This window comes from Grampus griseus (genome assembly GCF_964374135.1).
Source record: "Grampus griseus genome assembly, chromosome: 12".
In the NCBI taxonomy this organism is placed as follows: Eukaryota; Metazoa; Chordata; class Mammalia; order Artiodactyla; family Delphinidae; genus Grampus; species Grampus griseus.
This window is the reverse complement of record NC_139006.1, coordinates 85,490,706-85,516,364: the sequence shown is the minus strand read 5'-3', so window position 1 is coordinate 85,516,364 and position 25,659 is coordinate 85,490,706. Positions and strand designations below refer to the sequence as shown.

Here is a 25,659-nt window from a genome sequence, read left to right as displayed (position 1 = left end):
GCATGTGCAGAGTACCGATGCCTGGTTGAGCTCCTCGAACTGCTAATGCGCCAGGCGGGTGCTTCCTCAGCACCCCGGGTGAGACTGATGCACGAGGTCCAAGGACCAGATGCTAAGAGCGCCGCAGAGCTGCGCTCAGCACGGCCTCCCGTGGGCCCGGCCCTGAGTCTCACTCTGCGGAATTCCAGCCCCTGGAAGACGGTGGCGAGGACTCCTTCACCTTTAAGAACCAGGGCCCTGCCGGTGCCGTACTTACACATAGTAGGGGCTGGGGAACGTTTGGTGAATAAATAATAAGTAAGATTGGCACAGATGGTCCGGTGTTAAGTACCAGAGGCAAAGGGGAAATAAAAGAAATAAGCTGGTAACACCTGCCAAGATAAATAAATGAAAGGAAGTCACCTGGGGCCGTAAAAGGAGAGAAAACAGTGAAGCAGGGATTCTGAGATGTGAGGAGAAAATAGAGACTGTAGACCGAAAACACAGAAACAAAAGCAGCATGGCGGTGGCCGAGCACGGGGCGGCGTCACAAAATAACAGGCGAGGTTCAAGGAGGCGCAACTCTAAAAGAAATTACTTTCTCCGAAGTCCTCAAAGGGACAAAGCAAGGAACAGGGACAACTGAAACAGCACAGGCAAAACCAACTAATGGCAGGTCTGATAGGCTGAATTTTGTCCCCCTGCCAAATCCATATCTAGAAGCCCTAACTTTCAGGACCTCAGGGTGTGCGTTTGGAGAGATGGTCTTGAAAGAGGTAATCAAGGTCAAATGAGGTCATACAGGTGGACCCTAATCCAGTCTGAATATGTTCTGATAAGAAGAGGAGATTAGGGCATGGACGCACAGAGAGGAGAGACCATGTGAGGACACGGGGGGAGACAGCTGTCTGCAACCCTAGGAGAGGGACCTCAGAAGAAACTACCCGCTGACACCTGGATCTTGGCCTCCTGGCCTCCAGAAATGCGAGGAAACACGTTTCTGTTGTTCAAGCCGCCCAGTCTATGATGCTTTGTTTCAGCAGCTCTGGGAAACTAAAGCAGCAGGTGAGGCCAGAAAAGGAAGTGGATGTGTCCATGGAAACGGAAGCTTTGCATCAAAGGGAGTGGGCTGACCATAAGGGCATCTGAGGGACAGACAGGCAGGTGGGACGAGCTGGTCAGAACCCTCTCCCCTGGCAGGTGGCCCTGTCCCATGGCCGACGTGTGCAGCCCTTTCCCGGTCCATCCACTTTCCTCCACGCAGGGGCCATCACACCTGCTAGTGACTCAACAGCACTTACTGACCCCTCTCCAAGGGCCAGGGAAATAAGGACCCTCTTCAGGCTCCCAGCCTGAGGGGCAGACAGGCGAATGAACAGGCAGAAACAGAGGAGTCAGGTGAGGGTTGGCTGCCCAGCTGGGCTGGTGGGACGGTGCACAGCTGATGTCTGGCTGCATTTTGAGGGATAAGTGGGAATTTGAGAAGAAAGGGAGTGGCATTCCAGGTAAAGGAGGTGAGAACCAGGGAACCCCAGACCATTGTGAGGGACGGGAGACCCACTGAACCCTGTTTGCTCATGGGGCACGCACTCTAGCAAGGGGGTCTGCTGTTCCGGAAGTGGGTGAGATCATGAGTTTGCCTCTTACCCTGTGGGTACCACTGATTGTTCTGTGCTACTTCCCTCATGCATGACTTGTACATACACTTTCCTTGACCAGGACACACTTCTACTCTCTGATGGTGAACTCCTACCCATCCCTCTAAGGCCCCATCCAGCTCAGCCATTACCTCCTTCTTCCGTCCTGTGCCCCACAGCCTGCTGAGGACAACTCCATTAGAGCATTGTCAACGTGGGCTGTGCTTGCCTATGTGTACAGCCTGCCTTCTCCACTGTATCTGTGCCCTCCATAATCCCTGGTTCAAGAGATGTTTGCAGAGGGGCTGAGCACGTGAGTGGATGAACAAAGAATGCAGTGGGTACACAGGTAGCTAAGAATAAAGGGGGGACCAGTAGACAGGTCTCTCCGTAGGCGGCAAGTCTTTCCTTTATCGGAGGGAAGGTTTGCAGGCTGAGGGTTCTTATTCCGCCTCCCTGTGGTTGAGGTTATGCAGCTAGTTAGCAGAAGATGACTTAACCAGCCCGTGGGCTCTTAGCTGTAACGTTTTCCTCTCCATCTCTAGGGCTGCCGGTGGAAAGAAGCAACTGCATACAGAGATGAAGAGTTGGGACTCTAGTGAGAGAGAGAGGGAAGCAGCCAATGGCATTGACAGGATTTATGTGCCAGAAGGGAGAGTCAAGATGTGCAAGGTGGGAGAGACATCCTTTCTGTTTACATGATGCTAACAGCTGAAATTAATTTTTCAGAAGCCAGAAAAATTGGCAGAGGCATTTGGAAGGTGAACAGATTCCTGTTCAAAAAGTAAGAAATAAAAAATGATTCAATAAGAAGAATGATGAAGAGGGGGAGACCTCCCCCCATTTCAGATGTCAGCATCATGGGGTTTATTACAAAGGGAGCAAAGAAAAACCATCTGAGAGATCACGGGAAGAGAAGTCTTAGAATGACAAAGCGTGTGTGGAGTATTTGATGCAAAATTAATATATAACCGTTTATGATGAGAATGAAATCACAATGATATGTACATTGTGTGGATAACTTTATGGAAAGCTCAAAAAATAATAAGATAATGGGCATGGAAACATCATGTAAAGAGGCCACTGAGGTGGAGGAATCGTAAGCTAGATTATGTCTCCCTTTTGATATACGAGCCTATTTCTAGTGTGTGCTTTTGCCCGTATTGTAAACTCTGGAAGACAAGAAGGGGTTCCTCATGCCAGCTTCTGACTATCCGGCATTGTACCAGGCACTGGAGAACAACATGAAGTAAACTGAGGCACAAAGACAATGACTTTCATAATAAAGTATCATTGATAGTGTTGACCTGGAAGGAATGTAAAATTCTCTTTACAGATCAGGAGCATTTAGGCAGACGAAGGACAGCGCAATAGGCCCACTGTGGTCCGATCTGGCAAAGAGTCTAGAGGCACTGAAGCTGATTCAGTGAGAACAAGGCACCTCTTGTAGAAGAAAGAGAACTCTCTAAGAATAACCTGATCTTTGTCTGCCACTTACCTGTGACCATAGCTACATGCCTTAAACTCTATTGACAAATAGATATGCTTTATATAGATATCTATGGAATTCTCTCTAACTGTAAATGTAATACATCTTGTTAAATAAGAAATCCAGAAAATTACAAACAATACAATTTAAAAACCTGTAATTTCATTGACTGCACATAATTACTTTTTTTTTTTTTGCGGTACGCAGGCCTCTCACTGTTGTGGCCTCTCCCATTGCGGAGCACAGGCTCCGGACGCGCAGGCTCAGCGGCCATGGCTCACAGGCCCAGCCGCTCCGTGGCATGTGGGATCCTCCCGGACCGGGGCACGAACCCGTGTCCCCTGCATCGGCAGGCGGACTCTCAACCACTGTGCCACCAGGGAAACCCCACATAATTACTTTTAACATTTCGGTATGTTTTCTTCTAGTCCTTATTCCACGTACCAACTTTTGGTTTTCTTCGTGAAATTAGTGTAACACCGGACATAGTTTTTATTCTGCTTTTACTAATAATTTTTTTAACATCTTTATTAGGGTATAATTGCTTTACAATGGTGTGTTAGTTTCTGCTTTATAACAAAGTGAATCAGCTATACATACACATATATCCCCATATCCCCTCCCTCTTGCGTCTCCCTCCCACCCTCCCTATCCCACCCCTCTAGGTGGTCACAAGGCACCTAGCTGATCTCCCTGTGCTATGTGGCTGCTTCCCACTAGCTATCTATTTTACATTTGGTAGTGTATACATGTCCATGCCACTCTCTCACTTCGTCCCAGCTTACCCTTCCCCCTCCCCGTGTCCTCAAGTCCATTCTCTACATCTGCACCTTTATTCCTGTCCTGTCCTTAGGTTCTTCAGAACCTTTTGTTTTTTAGATTGCATATATATGTGTTAGCATATGGTATTTGTTTTTCTCTTTCTGACTTACTTCACTCTGTATGACAGACTCTAGGTCCATCCACCTCACTACAAATAACTCAATTTCGTTTCTTTTTATGGCTGAGTAATATTCCATTGTATATATGTGCCACATCTTCTTTATCCATTCATCTGTCGATGGACACTTAGGTGGCTTCCATTTATTCTGCTTTTAAAACTTATTTCATTTTGAGCATCATTAAACATCATTTGAAAACACTCTCCTAATCCTGTGTAACACTCCTCCTCATGGATGCACTGGTTAGTCAACAGATGGTTAGTAATCGTTCATTATGTGCAAGGTCCTCAGCTCAGCCCTAGAGCTTCAGCTGGGAGCAAGGAGATGCGGAAGGATGGAGAGAGAAGGAAATGCAGCATTAGGAACACGGATACACGTGTGCCATGGCGGCAGCCGTTTGGTTTATCTGTTGTTTCTGACATTGTAACCAACCACCAGGGGCCTGCGTGGCAGGCATCAGAGCCTGAGCCTGGACTGAGATTCAGATTCAGGTGGGCAAGCCTGCTGACCAGGTGGGCAAGGGCCCCAGAACAGTTTTCTGGAGGAGATCAGGGTGGAGGATGAGAGGGAGGAAGAAGTTTTCCCTGTTACATTTCTGGGAATGGAGTCCACAGGGCCGGGAAGGATGCCCGTCTGCCTGACCCCATGAACTTGACCCTGACCTCCAAGAAGAGAAAGGCAGTGGTCAAAAGAGAAGAGTGTTTCCAGGAGGGCTTCCAGGAGATGCCAGACACAGAGGGGCCACCAGAGTCAGATGCCACTGTGCCCCTCAGGGTCAGAGCTGGAAGCCCATGGAGACCGTAAGCCTGGTGTGGATGACGCATCGGCAGGTGAGGCCCAAGAGTGGCGAGCAGAGCTCCAGACGCCCCTTGAGCACAGGAGACGGTGAAGGCTTTATGGTCTCCATGGTAACTGTAACTGTGGCTCTTACTTGCTTTTGTGCAGGTTTTCCGGGGTCTTTAAGGAATAGTTGCTGGTGGAAGGTGCTTTCCACAGGGCTGGAAGCTGTATGTCAGCAGATGGAGCAGAGAGTTCCTCCTGATGGGGTGGCCAAGAGGCCTAAAGGAAGTGGGTACCTGAGAAGGGGGATTACTGGATCCACAGGTGTGCAGTTCATCAGGGCTCTGACCACACAAGCAAGCGAGATCTCCAGGTGGGCAGCAGCGACCTGCCCCTCGCAGCAAAGTGGGGCAGTGCCCATCCCCCCTGCAAGCACGCTGAGAGCTTATCTTATCTTTGCCAACTTGATAAGTTTAAACAGCATGTCCTATTAATTTTCGTTTTTGTATACCAAAAAAATGGATTTTTTTACATATTGATAAATTTCTATTTTCTTCCTCAGTTAAATATCTGTTTATGTCTCTTTAAAAAAAAAGGAATAAAAATGTTTTCTCTGCGGACTGCTATCTACAGAGTTAGGATGTGAACTCTTTCCTTTTTTTTGACTTATAAACAGAAATTTATTGCTCACCGTTCTGGAGACTGGGATGTCCAAGATAAAGGCCCCAGTAGACTGGTTGTCTGGTGAAGGCCTGCTTCCTGGTTCATGGACAGCCGTCTCCTAGCTGTGTACTCACATGGTGAAGGGGATGAGCGAGCTCTCTGGGGTCTCTCTTCTAAGGGCACTGATCTCATTTATGAGGGCTGTGATTGGGGGTTAGGATTAACACCTTAACATTCAGCCTACAGCCCCGCTTAGCACGGTAATGGAACAATAAAGGATGATTATTTGAACATGAATTCAACTGAAATTCAAGTAAAGCAAAACCCAAAACCATATACTTACTCTATAGCTTAAAAAAAACTGTTCACGGTCATCTCCTCTACTGGAGGGAATTAAAGTGGGCCTGTTAGGTTGCCTGACAGGAACACTAAATGTCTAAATTGGGAATCAACTATATTCCATCTAGGTTAACCCTCTCTGTTAACAGGGGAAAACAGAGGTCCAGGGAGTTGGAGAAACTTGCCCAGAGACAGACAACTACTTTTGGGCTGGGCCAAGTGTAAGAGCGGGTTCCTTCCATTAACACCAACATCTTTTCATTTATGTGGCCTTTCACAGTTTGCCAAGCACCTCCTGAGCTCCGTGACCTCATTTATTGTACCGTATCCATGAGCTTACAGAGGTGGCTTTTGGGGGATTTTTTGCATCCTCAGACCAGTGTTGCAATAGCTTATTCTTAAATTTTAAAAATATATATGTACACACACGTGTAACTCTGTGTGTACATCTATATGCACATATGGAAGACACAGCACCACATCTCCCTGTGTCACCCCATGCGGGCCACACCCTGCAGTCACAAAGCACAAAGAGAAAACGGTCTTCGGTTTGAGAATTCCCGAGTTGCCACTGATGCTTCAATACCAAAGGGCTTAGAAGTGTTTACACTTTCAAGGGGAGTAGGAACGTTTTAGGTTTCCCTTTAATGAGTCTCATTTTGAGACAGGATGGCAAGGTTGGCCAGACGCTCTTCAGGCCGTTTTTGTAGTAAGTCTTTCAAAGAATGAATAGTGAAGCCAATTCGTTTCTCCTCCTGGAATTTGTCCTCTTCTTTTTCTTTGTCGTGAGGTTATATATAAAGGTATGGGCATACAGACATTACGAAAGATAAGGGCTATCACGTGAGGGAGGAAATCAGACAATAAATCCAAAGAAAGCTATGGAAATTAAAAGTCTGAACCCAGCGGCAGGGCGGGAGGTGACACAGTCTTTTCACAGAGCCGTTACACACCACGCAACTGTCCTCAAAAGCATGAATGGAAAAAGCTAGCCATTCAGCTGCAGAACAAAGCTGGGGTCTTTGTTTAATGTCTTTAGCATTAGGCTGGGCAGCAAGTACCTTTTCCAGGGTAGGCCAGAGAAGATAAGTCCAGTTTGGGATTTCTGTGGGTTGTTTTTTTTTTTTAAGTTTTAATTTATTTATTTTTGACTGTGTTGGGTATTCGTTGCTGTGTGTGGGCTTTCTCTAGTTGCATCAAGCAGGGGTTACTCTTCGTTGCGGTGCGCTGACTTCTCATTGCAGTGGCTTCCCTTGTTGTGGAGCATGGGCTCTAGGTGCTTCAGTAGTTGTGGCTCACGGGCTTCAGTAGTTGTGGCTCATGGGCTCTAGAGCGCAGGCTCAGTAGTTATGCACATGGGCTTAACTGCTCCACGGCATGTGGGATCTTCCTGGACCAGGGCTCGAACCCGTGTGCCCTGCATTGGCAGGTGGATTCTTAACTACTGGGCCACCGGCGAAGTCCCCAGTTCGGGTTTTAAGGCTTGAGTCAGCTCTGTGGCCAGCAGCTCGTGGAGGGACACACCATCGCGGGAGGACACCCAGTTTTTCCCGGGCCAGTTGTAACACTTGAGGCCGCCGGATGGTGAAGATAACCAGATTTGCTTGTTTGGGGTTTGCTTGTTGATCACGTACGTTCCTAGATCTCTGCGCAGTTTAATTGCTAAAACACCACTCCCAAAGGAGACATCATCGCCTTCAAATGTGTAAGGTTTGTCTGCAAGGTCTTCAAAAAACTCTGCTAAGGAGTCCAGCGTCTCCTCGGCCAGTCTTTCACAGGCGGTATTGTCCTGAGGGCCAGCGTCACCCAAAGCTCCCGTTGTCTTCAAGTTCATCCAGCAGACGCTCTGCTTTTTGACATTCAGGGTCTGGTTGAGGCAGCGGAAGTTCAGACTGGGCTGGCTGCGTGCGCGGGCCGCAGCGGTCCCAGAGTGCAGCCCCGGCAGCCGTACAGCGGGGGTCCTTCGTTGGCCGCGGGGCCCCGGCGCCGAGCGAGAGGAGCAAGAGGCTGGCAGCCACGGGGCGTCCGAGCGTCCACGTGCTCAGAACGTTAACTCTTTAGTTTCATGTTTGTTGCAGATCTTGTCTTCATTTGTCATTTGCATCTAGGGTAATTCTGTACTAACAGCCCAACCTTATCAAAGAAAACAGGGGTTAAATCTTGAACAGAAATGTTGCTCTCATGTAGGAAGTTAATGGCTAACGGTGAAATTTATTTTATTAGTATTTCAAGATTTCTAGCACTGAAAGGCTATAACAATATGAATAGCAAAGTACATCCACGTAGATTTTCTTCTACATGATGCTTTTGTTCTCAAAATTGTAAAAGAAATTCCTGTCACTGGAGAATTTCATTCTGCATCTTCTTTTATAGATGGTGCTCTCATTCATTCTGTAAATTCTAGCCACCGAAACTCCAGTTCATCGTTCTACCAAATACAATTGTCACATAAGCCTAGAGGATTTTTTTTTTTCCTTTGAAGGGGGAACTACTTTATTCCCAAGTAACCAAATACACTTAGAGTGTCTAACAGAAATAAATGGTGCATTTTCTCTCAACCCTTAAAATGCTTTCAATTAAAAAACTTTTCCAGAGAGAGAGGAAAATTGCCAATGCTGAGATTTAGGCACTAATCGTGTTCATTTTGAAATGTGATAGATATTAGGTATTGTGGCAGGTTATGAGATAACATTCATCTCTCTTGTAAAACATATATTCCCGTGAGGTAGATGGAAAGTATTCGGTGTTTCGGCCAGAATAAAGTGTATTTCATTTCCAGGAGGCTTTTCTCATCAGGACTTTCGGGAAGACCCTGAAAATGAGTATCTGTGTCCTTTAGTGTTTGTGACCTGCTCACGTGATAATTCTGGCGATTATCACCCTCATCCCGTGACTGGGGCAAGGACACGTCTCCACGTCATTGGGCTCCTTCTTGGAATGTCCCACAGCACAGAATTACGTATTCAGTTTCACCCCCCCCCCCGAAACAAGGAATGTTCACAAGTCCTCCCACTTGCCTGCTGAGATACCTAAACCTGATTTCTGATACGGATGGAGCTTGTGCTACCACACAAATCCATCGCTTTTCTAGGAAACCTTTTAAAATCTCAGCGTTCATCCCCAAATGCTAAAGTTAGTCATGAGATGTCACTTTCTAAAAGTGAACATTTGGGGGAAATGAGACGGTGGTCATGTTTCCAAGCAGGGTCCAGGATTTGCCTTTACGTCTCAGCGCATCTCAGAATGAATGTCACTCATCCTGTTAGCAGGTCACTGTGGTCCTGAAAGAGAGGACAGGGATGGAATTGGGGCAACCCTCTGTGTTGTGAGGGGAGGGACACATGCAGCCCGTCACCCCCCTAAGTGGCCCCGGTTTCATCCTGAAGGTGTTGGCACGGCCTTGGGGGAGCTCCTTCCTCTGTAGTCATGGCACCTGGGTGCACAGTCTTTGCCCCGGGGCTGCCAAAACCAGACCTGAGCCCCCATCCATCACCAGGTAATTCTGAGAAAGGAAAGCACCTAAGGACATGTGAGTGTGTGACTCACTTTTAACCAGGGCGGAAAGGGCTGCGGGCAAACGATGGCACTCCTGTAGCTCCTCCCTCTAAGTCTTCCAGTAGAAAAGAACCATCAGTACAGTAGCCAGGACATGGAAGCAACCTAAATGTCCATCTGCAGATGAATGGATAAAGAAGATGTGGTCCATATATACAATGGAATATTACTCAGCCATAAAAAAATGAAATGATGCCATCTGCAGCAACGTGGATAGACCTAGAGATTATCATACTAAATGAAGTAAGTCAGACAGAGAAAGACAAATACCATATGATATCACTTACATGTGGAATTTAAAATATGATACAAATGAACTTACTTATAAAAAGAAACAGATTCACAGACATAGAAAACAAACTTACGGGAGTTCCCTGCTGGTCTAGTTGTTAGGATTCCATGGGCTGGGTTCAATCCCTGGTCGGGGACCTGGGATCCCACAAGCTGTGCAGTGTGGCCAAAAAAAAAAAGAAAAGAAAAAGAAAACAAACTTGTGGTTACCAAAGGGGAAAGTGTGGGGAGGAATAAGTTAGGAGTTTGGGATTAACAGATACACACTACTACATATAAAGTTGATAAACAGCAAAGTCCTACCCCATAGCACTATGTTCAATATCTTGTAATAACCTATAATGGAAAAGAATCTGAAAAAGAATAGGTATATATAGAATCACTTTGCTGTACACCTTAAACATTGTAAATCAACTCTACTTCAATAAAAATAAAATAGAATAGAATAAAATTAAATTAAGTTAAATTACATTTAAAAAAAAGAACCATCAGACAAGGAGTTTTTAGAACTCAGGTACGAACTGTGTCCACACCTGTGAATCGATGTGCCCTTTGTTTCGAGAAATTGGACCAATTTGGGGATTCATTAGAACAACAGTGGAGGTCATGATTGTGGCTTTGTGGCTGACCTGTCAGCAGGGTCCCCCAGACCCATGCCTGTGGGCACAGCCCTGGTTGTAGGCTGGACTGAAAGCAACAGGTGTGTCACGGGTTGTGACCCTAGGGATTTAGTGTTGCTACCCTGTTATGGCGACAGTCATGAGCACATCAGTGTCATTCCTTCTAAAGAGTTGATTCTCTGCTGGGAAAATATATACTCAGATCTCTTTCTGGATCCCCGACCATATTTCTTTCCACAACCCCTAAAACACCTACTTTGTTCTTCATCCTCTTTGTCATTCAAACTCCAGTATCAAACCCAGCAGCAAATTCTGTGGGCTTCCCAGCTGAAACATTTTTCAAATCTGCTCATTGGCCCTCAGCCTCCATTCTCTGCACTTCCCTCGGTCATGGAACAGGGAACATTTCTGGGCACTTGACGATTACATCTCCCAACCTGCCTTGCAGCCGGCCGTGGCCACCTCAACGTAGGCAGATGCAGTATGAACCCCCGGGCTTCCGGTTCTGTGATGACAACAGTGGGTCAAACTGGACCACCCTCACCCGGTAGTCACTTCTGCCACCACCCAGAACACACCCCAGTTGCCACTTGTCTACAAACGAACAATCGAACAAATGTCTGTTTGCACTTCCCACACCTTTGTCCTCTCAGAGGAGGAGCCACCCTTTCTCCTGTTCAGGCTAACCCTTCGCCGTGCTTCTGATTCTATCCTCTCTTTATCCATCTTAGATGTTGTGCCAAGAATTATTTCCTGGACTCTTCATTTTTTCCTCCCTACTGCCTGTTTTCTTAAAGTCTTTGCACCTGGGACATTCAGCCATTCTTTAAAACCCTCCCTCTGCCTTGTCATCTTTGCTCGGATTCATCTTAACCCTTCCCTTCACAAAACCAAGCGACTTGGAATCCTTCCCCATCAACTATTCATTGTTATTTCTTTTGGAAAATAATACCATTTATTGTTTTTCTTTTTCTAAATACAAAAATAATACACATTCACTGCAGAATATTTGGAAGATCTAGGCAAGCATACAGAGGAAATAAAAATCGCATGTAATCCTACGACTTGGCAATAACTCATCATTCATGTGCATTTTTTTCATATGTGCACTTAAAAAAAGGAAAACTAGGATCACACTTTTCTATTCTGCTGTTTCTCCTTAACGGTAAATCGTGAACCTCTTCCCATGTCAAAAACATGATTTTTAAATGGCCTTTTGGTATCCCACTTTCTGGACATGCCAAAAGGTACGTGGTCATATCCTCACTGGTGCTCAGTCCAGGGGTTTAGATTTTCTTGTTCTGTGAGAGTTTCTTGGACCACCAGCTCTCATGTACGTTCTTTACTGATGTGGAATTAACACAGATTCAAAACACTGCACCAAGTGACACGCACATATCTGGAGGCTCTTGAAGCATAACTGTTGAATTGTTTCCAAAGATGGTTGAATCGACATGTACTACAAAGAGCAGTGTGGGAGAGGATCCGTGTGCCCCTATTCTTGCTAATTCACAGCCAACCCAATGAGCGAAAATGTTTGCATTTTAGTTTGAGGCCAACTATGTGACTGCATTTGCCTTTGCCATTGCTGCGTCTCCCTTTACGAAAACAGTCTGTCCTGTTGTGTTTTCTCACCTTCCATCTAACCTGTTTCTAGTGTCCTTATTTGCTCATTAAAAGAAAAAACTCTTATGCGTCATTACTATTCATTCTAGTTCGTCAGGAATACCTTTGCCAGCTTCTCATTTGTCTTTCCATTTCTTGTTTATGGAAGTGATTTTTAAAAATATGGATGGAGGGCTTCCCTGGTGGCGCAGTGGTTGGGAGTCCGCCTGCCGATGCAGGGGACACAGGTTCGTGCCCAGGTCCGGGAAGATCCCACATGCCCCGGAGCGGCTGGGCCCGTGAGCCATGGCCGCTGAGCCTGCGCATCCGAAGCCTGTGCTCTGCAACGGGAGAGGCCACAATAGTGAGAGGCCCGTGTACCGCAAAAAAAAAAAAAAAAAAAAAAAAAAAAAGGATGGAATCAAACCTATCAATATTTTTTCTGCTTCTTTTGGCCTTCCCCTTCTCCCAGTCGTTCCCCTACCGCCTGCACTCAATCTTCTCTCCCTACACGTTGCTAGACTCTTCTCCAAGCCGACAGCAGCTGGCAACCCCAGCTGTGCCCCCTAAAAAGCATCTTTGCTGCTCTTTGCCTGTTGTCTGGCTGAGGAACTGTGCTCTCCTGGGTTTCCCCCTGCATCTCAGATCGTATTTTTAAAAGTTTATTTATGTATGTGTTTCTTTGTTTTTAATAGGTAATAGAGAGGTTTTAGGTCCTCGGCAAAATTACGAGAAAGGCACAGAGATTTCCCATGCCCCTCTGCTCCCCACGCAGGCACAACCTTCACTATCAATGTCATTATCAATGTCGAGGGAGCCGCACTAAGGCGTCATGGTCAGATCGTCTTTGTCTGTCTTCTCTGTGTCTGCCCTTGCCTCTCACACCGGTGTCCCTGGGGTCTGGTTTTGGTTGTCTTCTCTCCCCATCCTGCCGCCTCTCTCAGGGCACGTGCCCCTCCCAGGAGTGATGCGCTGGTGCTTTCAGCACCACATCTTCAGTTCAGCCCCTCGCTTGGCCTCCACACCTGTACTGTCAGCTGCTCACTGTGTCCCTTCAGAAAGACGTCCCAAAGCCATCCTCACACACCCTATTTCTCTTCCTTATTCTCTTCTTTGGTGCAAATCCCTGTCTTCTGCTCCGTTCCCTAAACTGGAAATGCTAGAGTCTTCCTTCACATCCCACATGTAATCACTGAGCATATCCTGCTGATTCTTCTTGTAATTTCTTAGATCATACTCCCCTCCCCTCCCACCACACTGGCATAATTCAGACCTGTTTTTACCTTAACTTTGCAATAAACAGATTGATTTCACAGTTAAGAGTTCAGGGTATCTAGCAAACAGATACGTCATTTGTAGAACAGAAGTGATCTGAGCGCTTGTATGGTTGCTTTGAGGATTAACTAAGATGAAAGAGGTAAAGTACTTAGCGTGGTTCCTGGTAGATAGGAAGGGTCCAGTAGATGTCAGCTCTTATAATTAATTATCACACAGCTTCTGAGTCACACATCCACAAGGCCGATTGCCACATTGCTGCCATAATTCTCTTCCTAAAATGCAAATCAGATCCCCGTCTCCCTGAATATGTCAGTGGTAAAGGCTAAACACCTTAATATAACACAAGACTGTCCACGAGGAGCCCTGCTTACACCTCTGGCCCTGTGTCTCCTGATCTTCACCCCATGTTTCAGCTTTGCTGAATGTAAGGGTCAGCTATTGCCTTAATAATGTCACGTAACGACCATCCCCAGGTGCCTGGGTCTGCAGGATGAGTCTGATTTGGCTCCAGTGGGTTAAGATGGGCTTAGCCGGCATGTGGGCTACAGACTGTAGTTGGGGTTTAAGTCTGCTCCATTTGTGTGTGTTCTGGGGCCCAGACTGAAGGCACAGTCACCGTTTGGCACCTGCTCCTTTCGTGGCTACTTATTGACCAGAGCAAGTCACAGGACCAAACCCAGCGTCCATGATGTGGGGAAGTACACTGTGCCTGCAGAGGGGGAGGGAAGGGGGGATGGTTGCCAGCAGTAACCCAGCCTGCAGCATTGTGTTGCTGCCCCCCACCTCCCCAGGAGCCCTGCTGCTTTACACTCCTTGCCTTTGCCATTCAGCTCTTTTGTGAGATGGCCTCACCATGCCCCCCTCAACTTTCTTCCACTTAACCAACGTGCATCATTCTTGAAGGGCTCAGCTCAGCTGTCACCTCCTCAAGAAAGCCTTTCCACCTGCCCCCGTAGACCTGGCCTCGGTCTCCTCTGGATGCTCCTATTCACCTGAGCATCGCAGATGTGTGGTCGAGGTTTGTCTCCTCCCTTCTGTGCCTGACGTCAGATCCTTAGACCTTACTGCTGTGGCTGAATGGTGAATAGCTGAAGGCAGTCTAATAAACCCCTCTCTCATTCAACCCGTGTGTTGTGGGCTCCTGGCAAGTCATCCCTTTTCTCTAATAAAAATGTCTGAAAATAATGAACACCAGGAGGTATGCAAACCAGATATTCTTCTGGGTACTGGGATCGCGCACTGGATATTCTCAGGTAACATCTGGTCACGTCTAGTTACTTAAAGACGGACCCTGGATTGTGCCGGCCAGGCCAAAGTTTACACAGGGAGCAATTTTCTAGTTGACAATTTCAAACCTGGGTCCAAAGGATAAACACTGCTCATATGCCCATGGGGCCACAGGTAATCAGCCAGGTGGGTGGGGCTCTGTGCTGCATGCCCATGGGGGTGTGTGCGCCCCCAAGAGCACGCTCTGTTCTTTACAACTAAACTCAAAGCTCTTCCCACGAGCCCCTGGGTCTGCTCGCCTTTCCCCTGATACTATGTGTGGGAACCTCACCAAGCCCAGGAGAGAGCAGGGTCTGATCTGCTGGTAGACATTGTCTCATAGAAACTCATGCTGATCTAGACTTAAAATGTGAGGCAGGCTCAGTAGAAATATTTTGAAACCAAAATAAATAAAAAAGAAAAAGTGGAAAAGAGTCAAACACGCAATTATTTGTAATAGAAAAAAAACTATTGATTTTCCTTCTTTGATACTAGTCTAAATTATCCCTCAAGAAAAGTAGCAATGCATCTTTAAACAGATTTATTGGTTCTGGGAGGGAAAAATGTGTTATTTAACTTCAATGCTATTGGATTTTTCTTTTATGCTAGATGTGGAAATACCACAGAGGAACAGAAACAGGGGAGGGAAATTCTTTCAAGGATCACAGCTATTTTGGAGCCCAGGGTAAGATATTCTAGTATTTCCCTCCAAGCAGTATGAGTTCATCAACCAAAGATGAACTTTCTTTCTTGTTAAGTAAATGACATCACACATTCGCAGTAAGTACGTTTTTCACAAAATGTAACGTTCCCGCGGGTGAAGCGGACAGATCACATTGGATCCCCCCGGTGTTACTTTGAGCCTCAGCTCCTCTGTTACAAAGGACGTTTGCCCTGGACAGGATCCTGTGACTTGTCTGATCCTCGAGCTGTAATTCCTTCTCTGAGCCGGACTTCTCCACACGGGTACCTCCAGCCTTCTCCTCCCTCACACCTTGGCTTCTGAGAGCAGAACACGCGGTAACCTGACTCTTAGAGATGCTGTGCGCTCTGCTATAGAAACGAACACGGAGTCAACGGGAAGCACACTGCCTTTCCAAGCACCTCGTCCTGAGCCCTCTTGGAGGTGACCTGGGCTCAGTGGCGCCCCACACACTTGGGGTCACAGAGACTGTAGAACCGTCCCCAGGTCTCGCTGTGTGCCCATCACGTGACCTTCACCCAGGTGTCGTCAGCTATCCGTCAGAGGCCATCCCAGGTGACCTTGCTGAACTGTCACAAAGAAAACCTACTCAGAGTGATGGGAAAGCATTTTTCAAACATAAAGTGCTCAAACAGCTGTAGAGACATATTTCAAACCACAGCTACAAACTGAGCCCCTCATCACGCTGATTCTTTATAGTAAGCAGTGTAGGAATTGGACGGTTTGGGTTTTTCTGTTTTGATAACGATGCTCTTTCAAATAACTAAGGGGATAGTCACCAGGACTCCAGCTAGAATAACCCACAGAACCCTGTGATCGGAAAGCATCGGGTCCTCATCACAAAGCAAGTCCCGAGACCACCCCCTTTCTCCTCTCTCGACGGCTCTCGGGGCTGTGGTGCTCGTGCCCTCAGCTTTCTGGGTATTTTCAATCCTGCGGGAGGTGTAGATGCAGGGATGGAGACGGGAACACCAGCATGTTTGCTCCATTCCTCATGGGGTTCTTTCCTCTTTCTGGTATGGTTTGGGTGTTCTGGCTCTCTACGCTTAAAAGGGTGCGCCAGGTCTTTGAGGTTGCTCTTCTTTCAAGCTTGAGAACTGTGGGTACTAAGTGCAGGGATTTGAGGCTAAGAGCTGCCTTCATTGCCTGGGGGCTAGAACAGCGCCTAGTCTGTTAAAGCAACAAGATGAAAGGGAGAGATGTTCTGGTCGCCAACAGCACGCAGGCACCCTGGGCGTTGGCTTTGGCTTCCCGCTACTAAGACCCAGTGCCCTCTCCTCCGTTCCTCTCCCAGAGGTGCTTTCACCTAAACGTCAGCCCCTCTACCAACAAAACTCATCAGTCGTCTACCTGGGGGCCAACGGTGCCTCGCATTCTATACCCCAACGTGTTTGGGGAGACGCGTCCCTGAGAAGGAGTATTCATCACCTTACTCCCAAATGATGGAAACGTCTCTCATGGGACTGTCAGTTAAAGCCAAGTCAGGGAAATCTTGGTCAGAGTTTGGAAACGCTGGTTCCATACGATAGGATTCTCCACAAAGACCAGCAATAGATTTTTGTTTGATCTGATTGAGAAATGCCTGCGTTCAGTGAGGCCACTGGATTCCTGATCAAACCTGGTACAGAAAAGAGCACAGAGACATCCGTATTCTCCCCATGTGACAAATGATGTAAATACAGACCCTTCTTTAAAACTCCAGCTAATTCAGGTGGCAGGATGAAGTGCGCCATGTCATAATTAATCCCTCATGTATTGCAAGCAATTTAATGTCAAAATAATCAACAGTCGCTTTTTCTACCCTTTTGTAAGTACATAATAAATACTGTCATTTAAGCCGCAGCAAACATTGGATGTCTTTCCTGGTCTTTGAATAACACTATTCGTGAAGTAAATACCAGACCTCCCCCTCCATCTTCCCCTCCCAAATCCCTACATATATAAGCTCTTTAGGAAAATAAATCATGGATGTCAAAAGAAAAGGTGTGTGTTTAATTTTCAGTTGGTACCTCCCATGGTGATTACTCTAGCTTAGAGTCCAAACACGGGAGGGGCCAACACCATGGAGGGGACGGGGGGATGCAGGGGTCGGGGGAGGGCCCCTCAATATCCGTCCTTTGTTTCTCCCTCATGGATCACCAGCAGTGACACGACAGTTACTTTTTTTTTTCTTTTATTGACAAAGCAAAACCACCGCTAGTAAATGGCCAATGCATTCTTTTTTTTTTTTTTTTTTTTGAGGTACGCGGGCCTCTCACTGTTGTGGCCTCTCCCGTTGCGGAGCACAGGCTCCGGACGCGCAGGCCCAGCAGCCATGGCTCACGGACCCGGCCGCTCCGCGGCATGTGGGATCTTCCCGGACCGGGGCACGAACCCGTGTCCCCTGCATCGGCAGGCGGACTCTTAACCACTGCGCCACCAGGGAAGCCCCAATGCATTTTCTGATTAAACTCAGTTCACCTTTTCAACAAACAGGAGTCAGAGGAACGGCCAAGCACTGCTCTCCCTTCCATGGGCAGAAGGTGGAGATCCCTGAGTCTATACCATCTTCTCCTGTGCAAGAGGTCATGGGTCTCGGCGTCTGTGCCTTCTCCACTCCCGGGGAACCAGGGTCCCTTTGGCTTTGGGTAGAAACTCTCCTGTTAAGTTAATGGGGTGACCAGAAAGAGAGCCCCAGGAGCAAGTGAGGAGCAGATCATTAAACTCCGGTTGCTTCAGGTGAGAAGGGACAGAGCTGAAATCTCGACTCAGAGGGGACACTTCACAACACACGGGAAGACCAAAGCATTACTCGTCTACTGTAACAGATCTTGTGTGAAAATGATTTTTAAGTATTAACATGGAAAACAGGGTCCCAAGAAGAGCTCCTTCTTAGTGATTGGTTCTTAATTATCATGGACCTGAGTTTCCCACGAAATCACATCATTTCGCCCTTTGGTATCTATTCAGCCATTAGTACAAAAGTCCCTCCTCTTAGATACTGTTGCATGTTTTGCAGATGCAAGAAACTTATGACTTAAGTTTCACACTTACCACAGTCTTCTTTACACGATTATTGGTTTTTATTAAACTCATACGGAGTATCTACTTTTCCGAAAGCTCTGGATAGAGGTTTCTGTGACACGGAGATAAATACAAGCGAACTCAAGCCTTCACACAACACACACGCACACGCCTTAACCAGTAAAATTACAATAAAATGTAGTGAGCTGACAAGGGCTGTTCCTCTTCCTCCCTGGATTCTCAGTTCCTGCTACAAGGCTGTGCACAGTATGGCTCTTCCGTGGCTGTTGCGGTGATCAAGTTTCAAGTTCACCGTGACAAGCAGGGAGGATTCGGTCATCAGCCACCCACGTGATCCAGGGGAAGGGTGCTGCGGCTTCACAAAGAGCTGTACCATAGCTCCTGTCTCCTAGGTCTCACCGCAGCTCTAAGGGCATCAGCAAGCACTCGAGAGACCCCTGAAATCTTGGAATGACAACATGTCAAGTTCTCAGCCATCGTCAGTCTTCTTCTGCATGACCGTATCAGATTAGACAGCCAGTGACCCAAAGAGATCCCAGGTCAGGGGGCACACAGGCAGAGCGAGGAGGGACAGAGTGCATTGCCCCGGGGAGGGGGGTGTCCCAGAAGAGCAAGGGGCACCCAGGGACCCTGGGACACTGAGCACTTCATGGAGATGCTGACCATGAAGTCGGTTTGCCCACCAGCAGGAGGGCCGTAAAGACCCACCTTGCCTGCCCACCCCGTTCCTGTGCACCGATCCCATCGGCAGTGCCTTTATTACAGGGAAGACCACCTCTGTCCACCAATTCTCGAGCTCCCTATAAAGTGGCTTCAGTTGTTCAGGGCCGGGGGGGGGGGAACAGTGGGAACACCGCCCGAGAAGGTTTGCAGAAGCAGCATTGAAAATCGCCAAATCAACCTCCCTTGCAGACTTTTCAAATAAACTTACCTTTGAAAACTGCCTCTGGAACCCTTAGCTTTAACAGTGGAGTTTCCCTGGTTTATGGGCTGGTGGTAAAATCCTAAAGCCAGAAGCTCCTCTAGGAGGGACTGACACACCGTTTACAGAAGTGCTGCCATGAAAATAATACGTGGCAATGAAGCCACTATAAATCCACACACGCTCCCGCACACAATACATCGGCCCTTTTTTACACTGTTTTCTCTTTAAGAGGACATATAACAGCACAGACACAGCCCTCTCTGCCTCCTTTCCCACTATTCCTAGCAAACCTCTCCGGACAGAAGCTATCCCACAACAAGGCAGAGGGTCCCTGGATGTTGTGTTCTGACACCACCGGGCTGTTTGCGAGATAACGGTGGACACAAGACAACTTCACCAGTGTCTTTGCTGAACAATGTAATATGACAGCACCCATGAAACAGATTAGCATAAGTCAACATGATACCCACTTTGCAGCATTAGTATTGAAAACTTTCATTTTGAAATAGTAAGAGAAAAAAGACAACCTAGGAGGAATTGTAATGATTTTGCTGGAATATTACCAGGTGATTCTAAGAGATTCATATGTCAATGGAGCCCCACACTAACAGACATACGTCAACATAATCATCTCAAGCAGCTTTGTTTCCATTCCGCAAGCTCCCTGAGAATATAGGCGTGGTTTCCCAAGTGCAGCGAACAAACATGGGGCTAAAATTATCTAACAACTTGAAAAGGTTTGATGACGGGTGATACATAAAAGTTTCCTGATATACCATAGGCCATTCTAAGAATCGCACATGTAATCCCTGAAGTTCAAGCTGCAGATAATTGTGCCTCACAGGGCCAACTCCTAAAATAAGCGAGAGAAGAGGACTGCACACCAGATGACATTTCCAATAGTTGATAGGTGACTTCTGCCTTTCAGGGGGATGAAACAAAGGTCATATGCTCTTCCAACTATAGTAAACATGTTCCCTTTCCTTTCCCTCTCTTTCCTCAAAGCTTGCTTTAAAAAAAAAAAATCCATCTAATTATTTCCTTTGAAATGAATGTCTTCATTTTAGCCAACTGAGAAAATTGAAGGACTTGAGAATGTACCAGTTTTCTTTACTATGCCCAAAGATGAGATTGAATTGTGGAGCAGCATTACTGGTCCATTCCTGAGATGTTTTAAATTTATTTTAGCTTTTCATCCAAGTACAGTTGATTGACAACGTTGTCCCAATCTCTGCTGTACAGCACAGTGAGCATTCCTGAGATTGTTGAATACCCAGCAACCTTGTGAGGACACCTTTTACTCTTCATTGTATCAGTAGGATGCCAGGATTTGACTATGGAAAGTCAGCCTTGTTGGAAGGCGGCTCCTGGGGTTGAAAAAGGAGAGTCACATGTTCACAAACAGGTTCCCTTGCTGGTCCACGCTTACCAGGAACACACAAGCGATCAAGGCGGGGGTCCACCCTCAGAGCAATGGTGCTGACACACTCCCCCTCGGGTTTCCTCAACCCTACCCCTCCTCTCCCTTCCCACCATGTCAAGGGCTGAAAAGGGAAAGACAAAGACGGTACTTTTCCTTTGCAAAGCTCTGAAATGATGAAGTGACGGCTGTATATTGAGTCTTGCTGCATCCTGGGCAAAGTATTAAGCACTTTGAGATATAATTTTGAAGGCTTAGAATCACCCTGTGATATAGGGGTAACTCCCTTTAATAGATGAGAAAAAATGTATTTTAGAGAATGTAAGGAGGCGCCCCTGTTCCCACAACACTTGCACGATAGCCAGTAACCCATAAATTATCAATCCTGTCACTGCAACTTTTGAAAATCCTAAAATTGGGCATAATGAGCTTTTTGGGTGATTGTAATTATTACCCTAATAACTTATAATTAGTTATTACATTACAAGTTGTCTGAATTAATAGGTTATAAAAACCTATAGGTTATAAAAACCTGCTCCCTTTTCCCACAACAACGTCAGCATCTGGACTCAGGTAGGGGAACATTGTACACAATCAGGTGTTGCGTAGCATCCCCTTCTCCCTCCAGGGGACCCTCCTGGTTGTTTATCAACAGCAGGAATTAGGCTAAGAGGTGTAATCCAGTTAACAAGTAATTATTGAATGCCAGCTATGTGCTCAACACTGAAAAAGCAATACGAAGACGAACCCAGTTCACCTTTTGCCCTCTGATCCTACAACCTTCGCTTCCTAAAAGGGTCGCTCAGCTAACAGCAGGAAAGAAAAAAATTCAGGCCCAGTTACTCTTTCTCCACTCTGCAAGAAATTATCATCCAATTATTTTGGTACCCTATTGATGAAATTTAGCAAAGAGAAAGAAAAATATAGAAATAGTTTACATTTTTAATTAGATAGCCTTTTTAAAATTTTATTTAGACTTTGGTCTAAACTATCTCAGAGAACAAAAACTTGGCAAGTGGAAAGACAAATGGCCGTCGCAGACACCACGGAGCTCCCGCTAGCGTCCACATCCGAGGGGAGGTATGGAACTTCTGGGAACATGTAGACATTTTATTTAACATAAGCAGGTGCTCACAGCTTTGAATTCCTAATCCTGCAACTCAGTTCATCCTTTCTTTCAAGTCATCCATCAGTAGGAATCTTGGTTGGTCTTGCAATTCAGTAGATATCTTCTCTCTTTCCTTAAATAAGATTTAAATTGCCGAATGTAACCTTTTCAATAACAAAGCGTCTACGTTCCCACCAGTGAATTGCTCATCTTCTTGGCTAGGTCTCAGTCAAATCACCTTTATGAATCATACAAATTGCTGCTTGACACAGACACAGAAACTGGGATTTATTGTCAAGAGAGTTGAAATAATCCAGTGGATGGTACAGGCTCTGATTTGATCCTGAGGTGTAGAGGTACAGACATGATGTTCTTACCAATTATGGGTACAAGCCGATCGGTTATAATCCAAGAGCCAGAGATAAAAGTAATTATTATAAGTTATTAGGGTAATCATTTCAATCACCCAAAAACTTCATTATGCCCAATTTTAGGATTTTCAGAGGTTGCAATGACAGGACTGAAAATTTATGGGTTCCTGGCTATCATGCAAGGATAATGAAAACAAATGCCTTGATTTGTGAATATGTATGCCAGCTTTATGCATATAAATAGACTTTAAAAATCCGATTGTGTTTTACGGCTCTACATAAATAACAAAACAACCTCATGGCTTGGAAATCGGACTTGCGTGTCTTAAATGCTCCAGTCAGACGACTTGGTTTCTCTATTAAACTCACCCATTAATGCCAATCTATGAGCCAATCTGATTGGGAAGAGATGGGAAGAGAGATCGGTGCTTCCCAAACATTACTGTCCTCGTGAATCACCCAGGAATCCTATTAAAATACACGTTCTGATTCTGTAGGGCTGAAGTGGGACTGCCAATCCCCGTGGTTAACAGGCTCCCAGGAGATGCTGATGCTGTAGTTCATGGACCACATTTTGAGTTACGGAACATTGGACTTCTCGATGCTCCCGAAGGTCTTATCCCCAACTAAATCCTTGATGGAGTGATTCAAATACAAGACAAGAGAGAGTTACTATAACTGCATAAAGAATATGATATCCAAAGAGATCTGCGGAGTATATTCAAGGAAGCACGGTTTCAAGAAAGCAAGATAAGCACCTTTTGTAATCACATGGTTTTGCGATGTTTGTTTAATTCCGGGGACCTCAATTCCATGAGTTTTCTTAGGCACCCTTCACCTTCCAGAGAGTTGGCATTCTAGATCTGCATGAAAAGACTCGGAATCAAAGCTATTTTTACGCTCCCAGCAAAAATGCTTCTGTTTCTCCCCCTCCTCTCCTTTCTCTTCCTCCTCCTTCTTCTTATGCCTTTTTCAGGGAGGAAGTAGGTTTTAATTGAAAACTCCTGACAGTACGTTTTCGAGAGGTGTCAGCATGTAAATTACTCCATATAATTGGCAGGGTACTGCGCTGTCCTGAGCACGTAAGCAGAGCGGCAGCCCACAGCCCTGCGTGTAGATGCAAACGGAGTCCCCCTCAGGCACTGTGACCTTCTCTTAAAGAACGGACAGCAGCATCGCTTCACGAAGCTCCCAACAGAGACATCTGAAATCTATAAATCGGTCAGACTGTAAATCCATTTACTAGAAAGCCACTTGTGAGAGTAAACACCTGGGACGTTTATGAACTGTTATACAACATCTTCTCATTTCATCTTAACTCTTTCCTGCACATTTCTGTTTCAAAATGACTTGCATTGAATTTTCATAGAGAATTATAAATGTTAACCTTTTTCTTCTCTTTCCCTGACTATAAAGCAACTTAACATCAAGGCCAAGTGTTTAGGAATTGGTTATCCAAGAGCAGACGCATCATTTGGTTAAAAATGTGCTCACTGATCTTATCAATTCAAAACTTCAGACCAACATTTTATGAAATTCTGTAGCTGCAAACGCTCAACTCTGACATCTCATACCTCCTTTTCTGAATGACTACAACCTTACTTGGAAAACCATCTCCAAAGGAACAGGCTGCCCCCAACAAGGGCAGATTTACATTTGATTTTAAAGTAGCAAACAGCTTTGTAAATCTTAAACTTCCAAAGCCACTAAATGAATCAACGTTAGTTCAATTTTGGCAGTATCCACATTTTACTCACAAAACACACACGCGCAAATTAAGTTAAAATAGGATACAACATAAGATGGAACTTATGCAAATGAGTATTGATATAAAATTTGGTTACTGTTTGAAAGAGCTGGAAAGGTAAATAATGTCACACTCTTCTTTCTTAATCTTAGTTTAACAAAAAAATACTTTTATTTGTGATCCTAAACTAAATTTTCCCCAACTCACTGGTAAAGTTTCATTATTTCTTTAATATCCCCAAACGTATTTATTTTGTAAAGGTTTTTTTTTCCTAAAAGGCTTCTCTTCTCATTTTAAAATGCATGAATGCCAGGAAGTTCCAATTTTATCTCAGTATTGACTTTTATGTTGATGAATGTGTTTTTCTCCTTTATTTGTATAGAAGTCACATGATACAGTTTTCCTTTCTTTTTGATTAAAATGTTATATTTGATTTTCCAGGAATAAAGTCTCTCACACAGACCAAAGTAAGATAAAACTTTGAATCTGAAAAACAGCCAGATGGACCAACAAAGCAATAGAGAAAAAACTCTGAATCAGCAGTACCCATACATCAGTCATGCCATTCACATTCACATTTGTAATGTAATTTATTTTTGAGAGAATTTACAACTATTCAAGCTTCACTATTTATTAGGTAAGGGAGGATCTGAGTGAAGTATTTATGTCTTATTAATTCTTTTTATAACCTATTAATTCAGACAACTTGTAACATATAAACAATCTCAGCTGCATTATCTAAACTTGGCAAATCACTGTGGATTTGGACACTGAACTGGGTGGACTGATGGCTTTTACAATCCCTTTCAGCCCCGAGACGCTCTGATTCATTAAGAAGATGCCCCAAGTGCGTACAGAAGGGCCTGCTGGCAGCCTGAAAGGGTCAAATGCAGGATCTGAAATGGCCTTCATACCAAGAGAAAACTTTACACTCAGAGACACCAGAAAATTGCACAATTTTTATGATATATTTTTATTGCATTTGTATTATAAAACACAACCTACAGTCACTTTTTTTAACATCTTTATTGGAGTATAATTACTTTACAATGGTGTGTTAGTTTCTGCTTTATAACAAAGTGAGTCAGTTATACATATACGTATATCCCCATATCTCTTCTCTTTTGCATCTCCCTCCCTCCCACCCTCCCTATCCCACCCCTCTAGGTGGTCACAAAGCACCGAGCTGATCTGCCTGTGCTATGCGGCTGCTTCCCTCTAGCTATCTATTTTACACTTGGTAGTGTATATATGTCCATGCCACTCTCTCACTTTGCCCCAGCTTACCCTTCCCCCTCCCTGTATCCTCGAGTCCATTCTCTAGTAAGTCTGCGTCTTTATTCCCGTCTTGCCCCTAGGTTCTTCATGACCTTTTTTTTTTTTTTAGATTCCATATATATATATATGTTAGCATATGGTATTTGTTTTTCTCTTTCTGACTTACTTCACTCTGTATGACAGACTCTAGGTCCATCCACCTCACTACAAATAACTCAATTTCGTTTCTTTTTATGGCTGAGTAATATTCCATTGTATATATGTGCCACATCTTCTTTATCCATTCATCTGTCGATGGACACTTAGGTTGCTTCCATGTCCTGGCTATTGTAAATAGAGCTGCAGTGAACATTGTGGTACATGACTCTTTGAATTATGGTTTTCTCAGGGTATATGCCCAGTAGTGGGATTGCTGGGTCATATGGTAGTTCTATTTGTAGTTTTTTAAGGAACCTCCATACTGTTCTCCATAGTGACTGTATCAATTTACATTCCCACCAACACTGCAGGAGGGTTCCCTTTTCTCCACCCCCTCTACTTTATTTCTTATTTAAAATTACATGAGTTCATTTTTCTGAATCTGATCCTCCAAAGCAATCTTATTATCCTTTATCCAAGAGCTGCCTGGTCGAGCTCATCG

General features: G+C 45.4%; 1 protein-coding gene across 1 annotated transcript; it reads right to left on the bottom strand.

The window, feature by feature from the left end:
* Positions 1–7,269: 7,269 nt before the first annotated feature.
* Positions 7,270–10,329, bottom strand: LOC309830546 (frataxin, mitochondrial-like; the record flags this gene model as incomplete). The annotated part of the gene is given in 4 exon segments (XM_082667136.1): positions 7,270–7,769; positions 7,772–7,780; positions 7,783–7,835; positions 10,304–10,329. Coding segments are annotated over 4 exon segments (588 nt in total).
* Between the last annotated feature and the right edge of the window lie 15,330 nt (positions 10,330–25,659).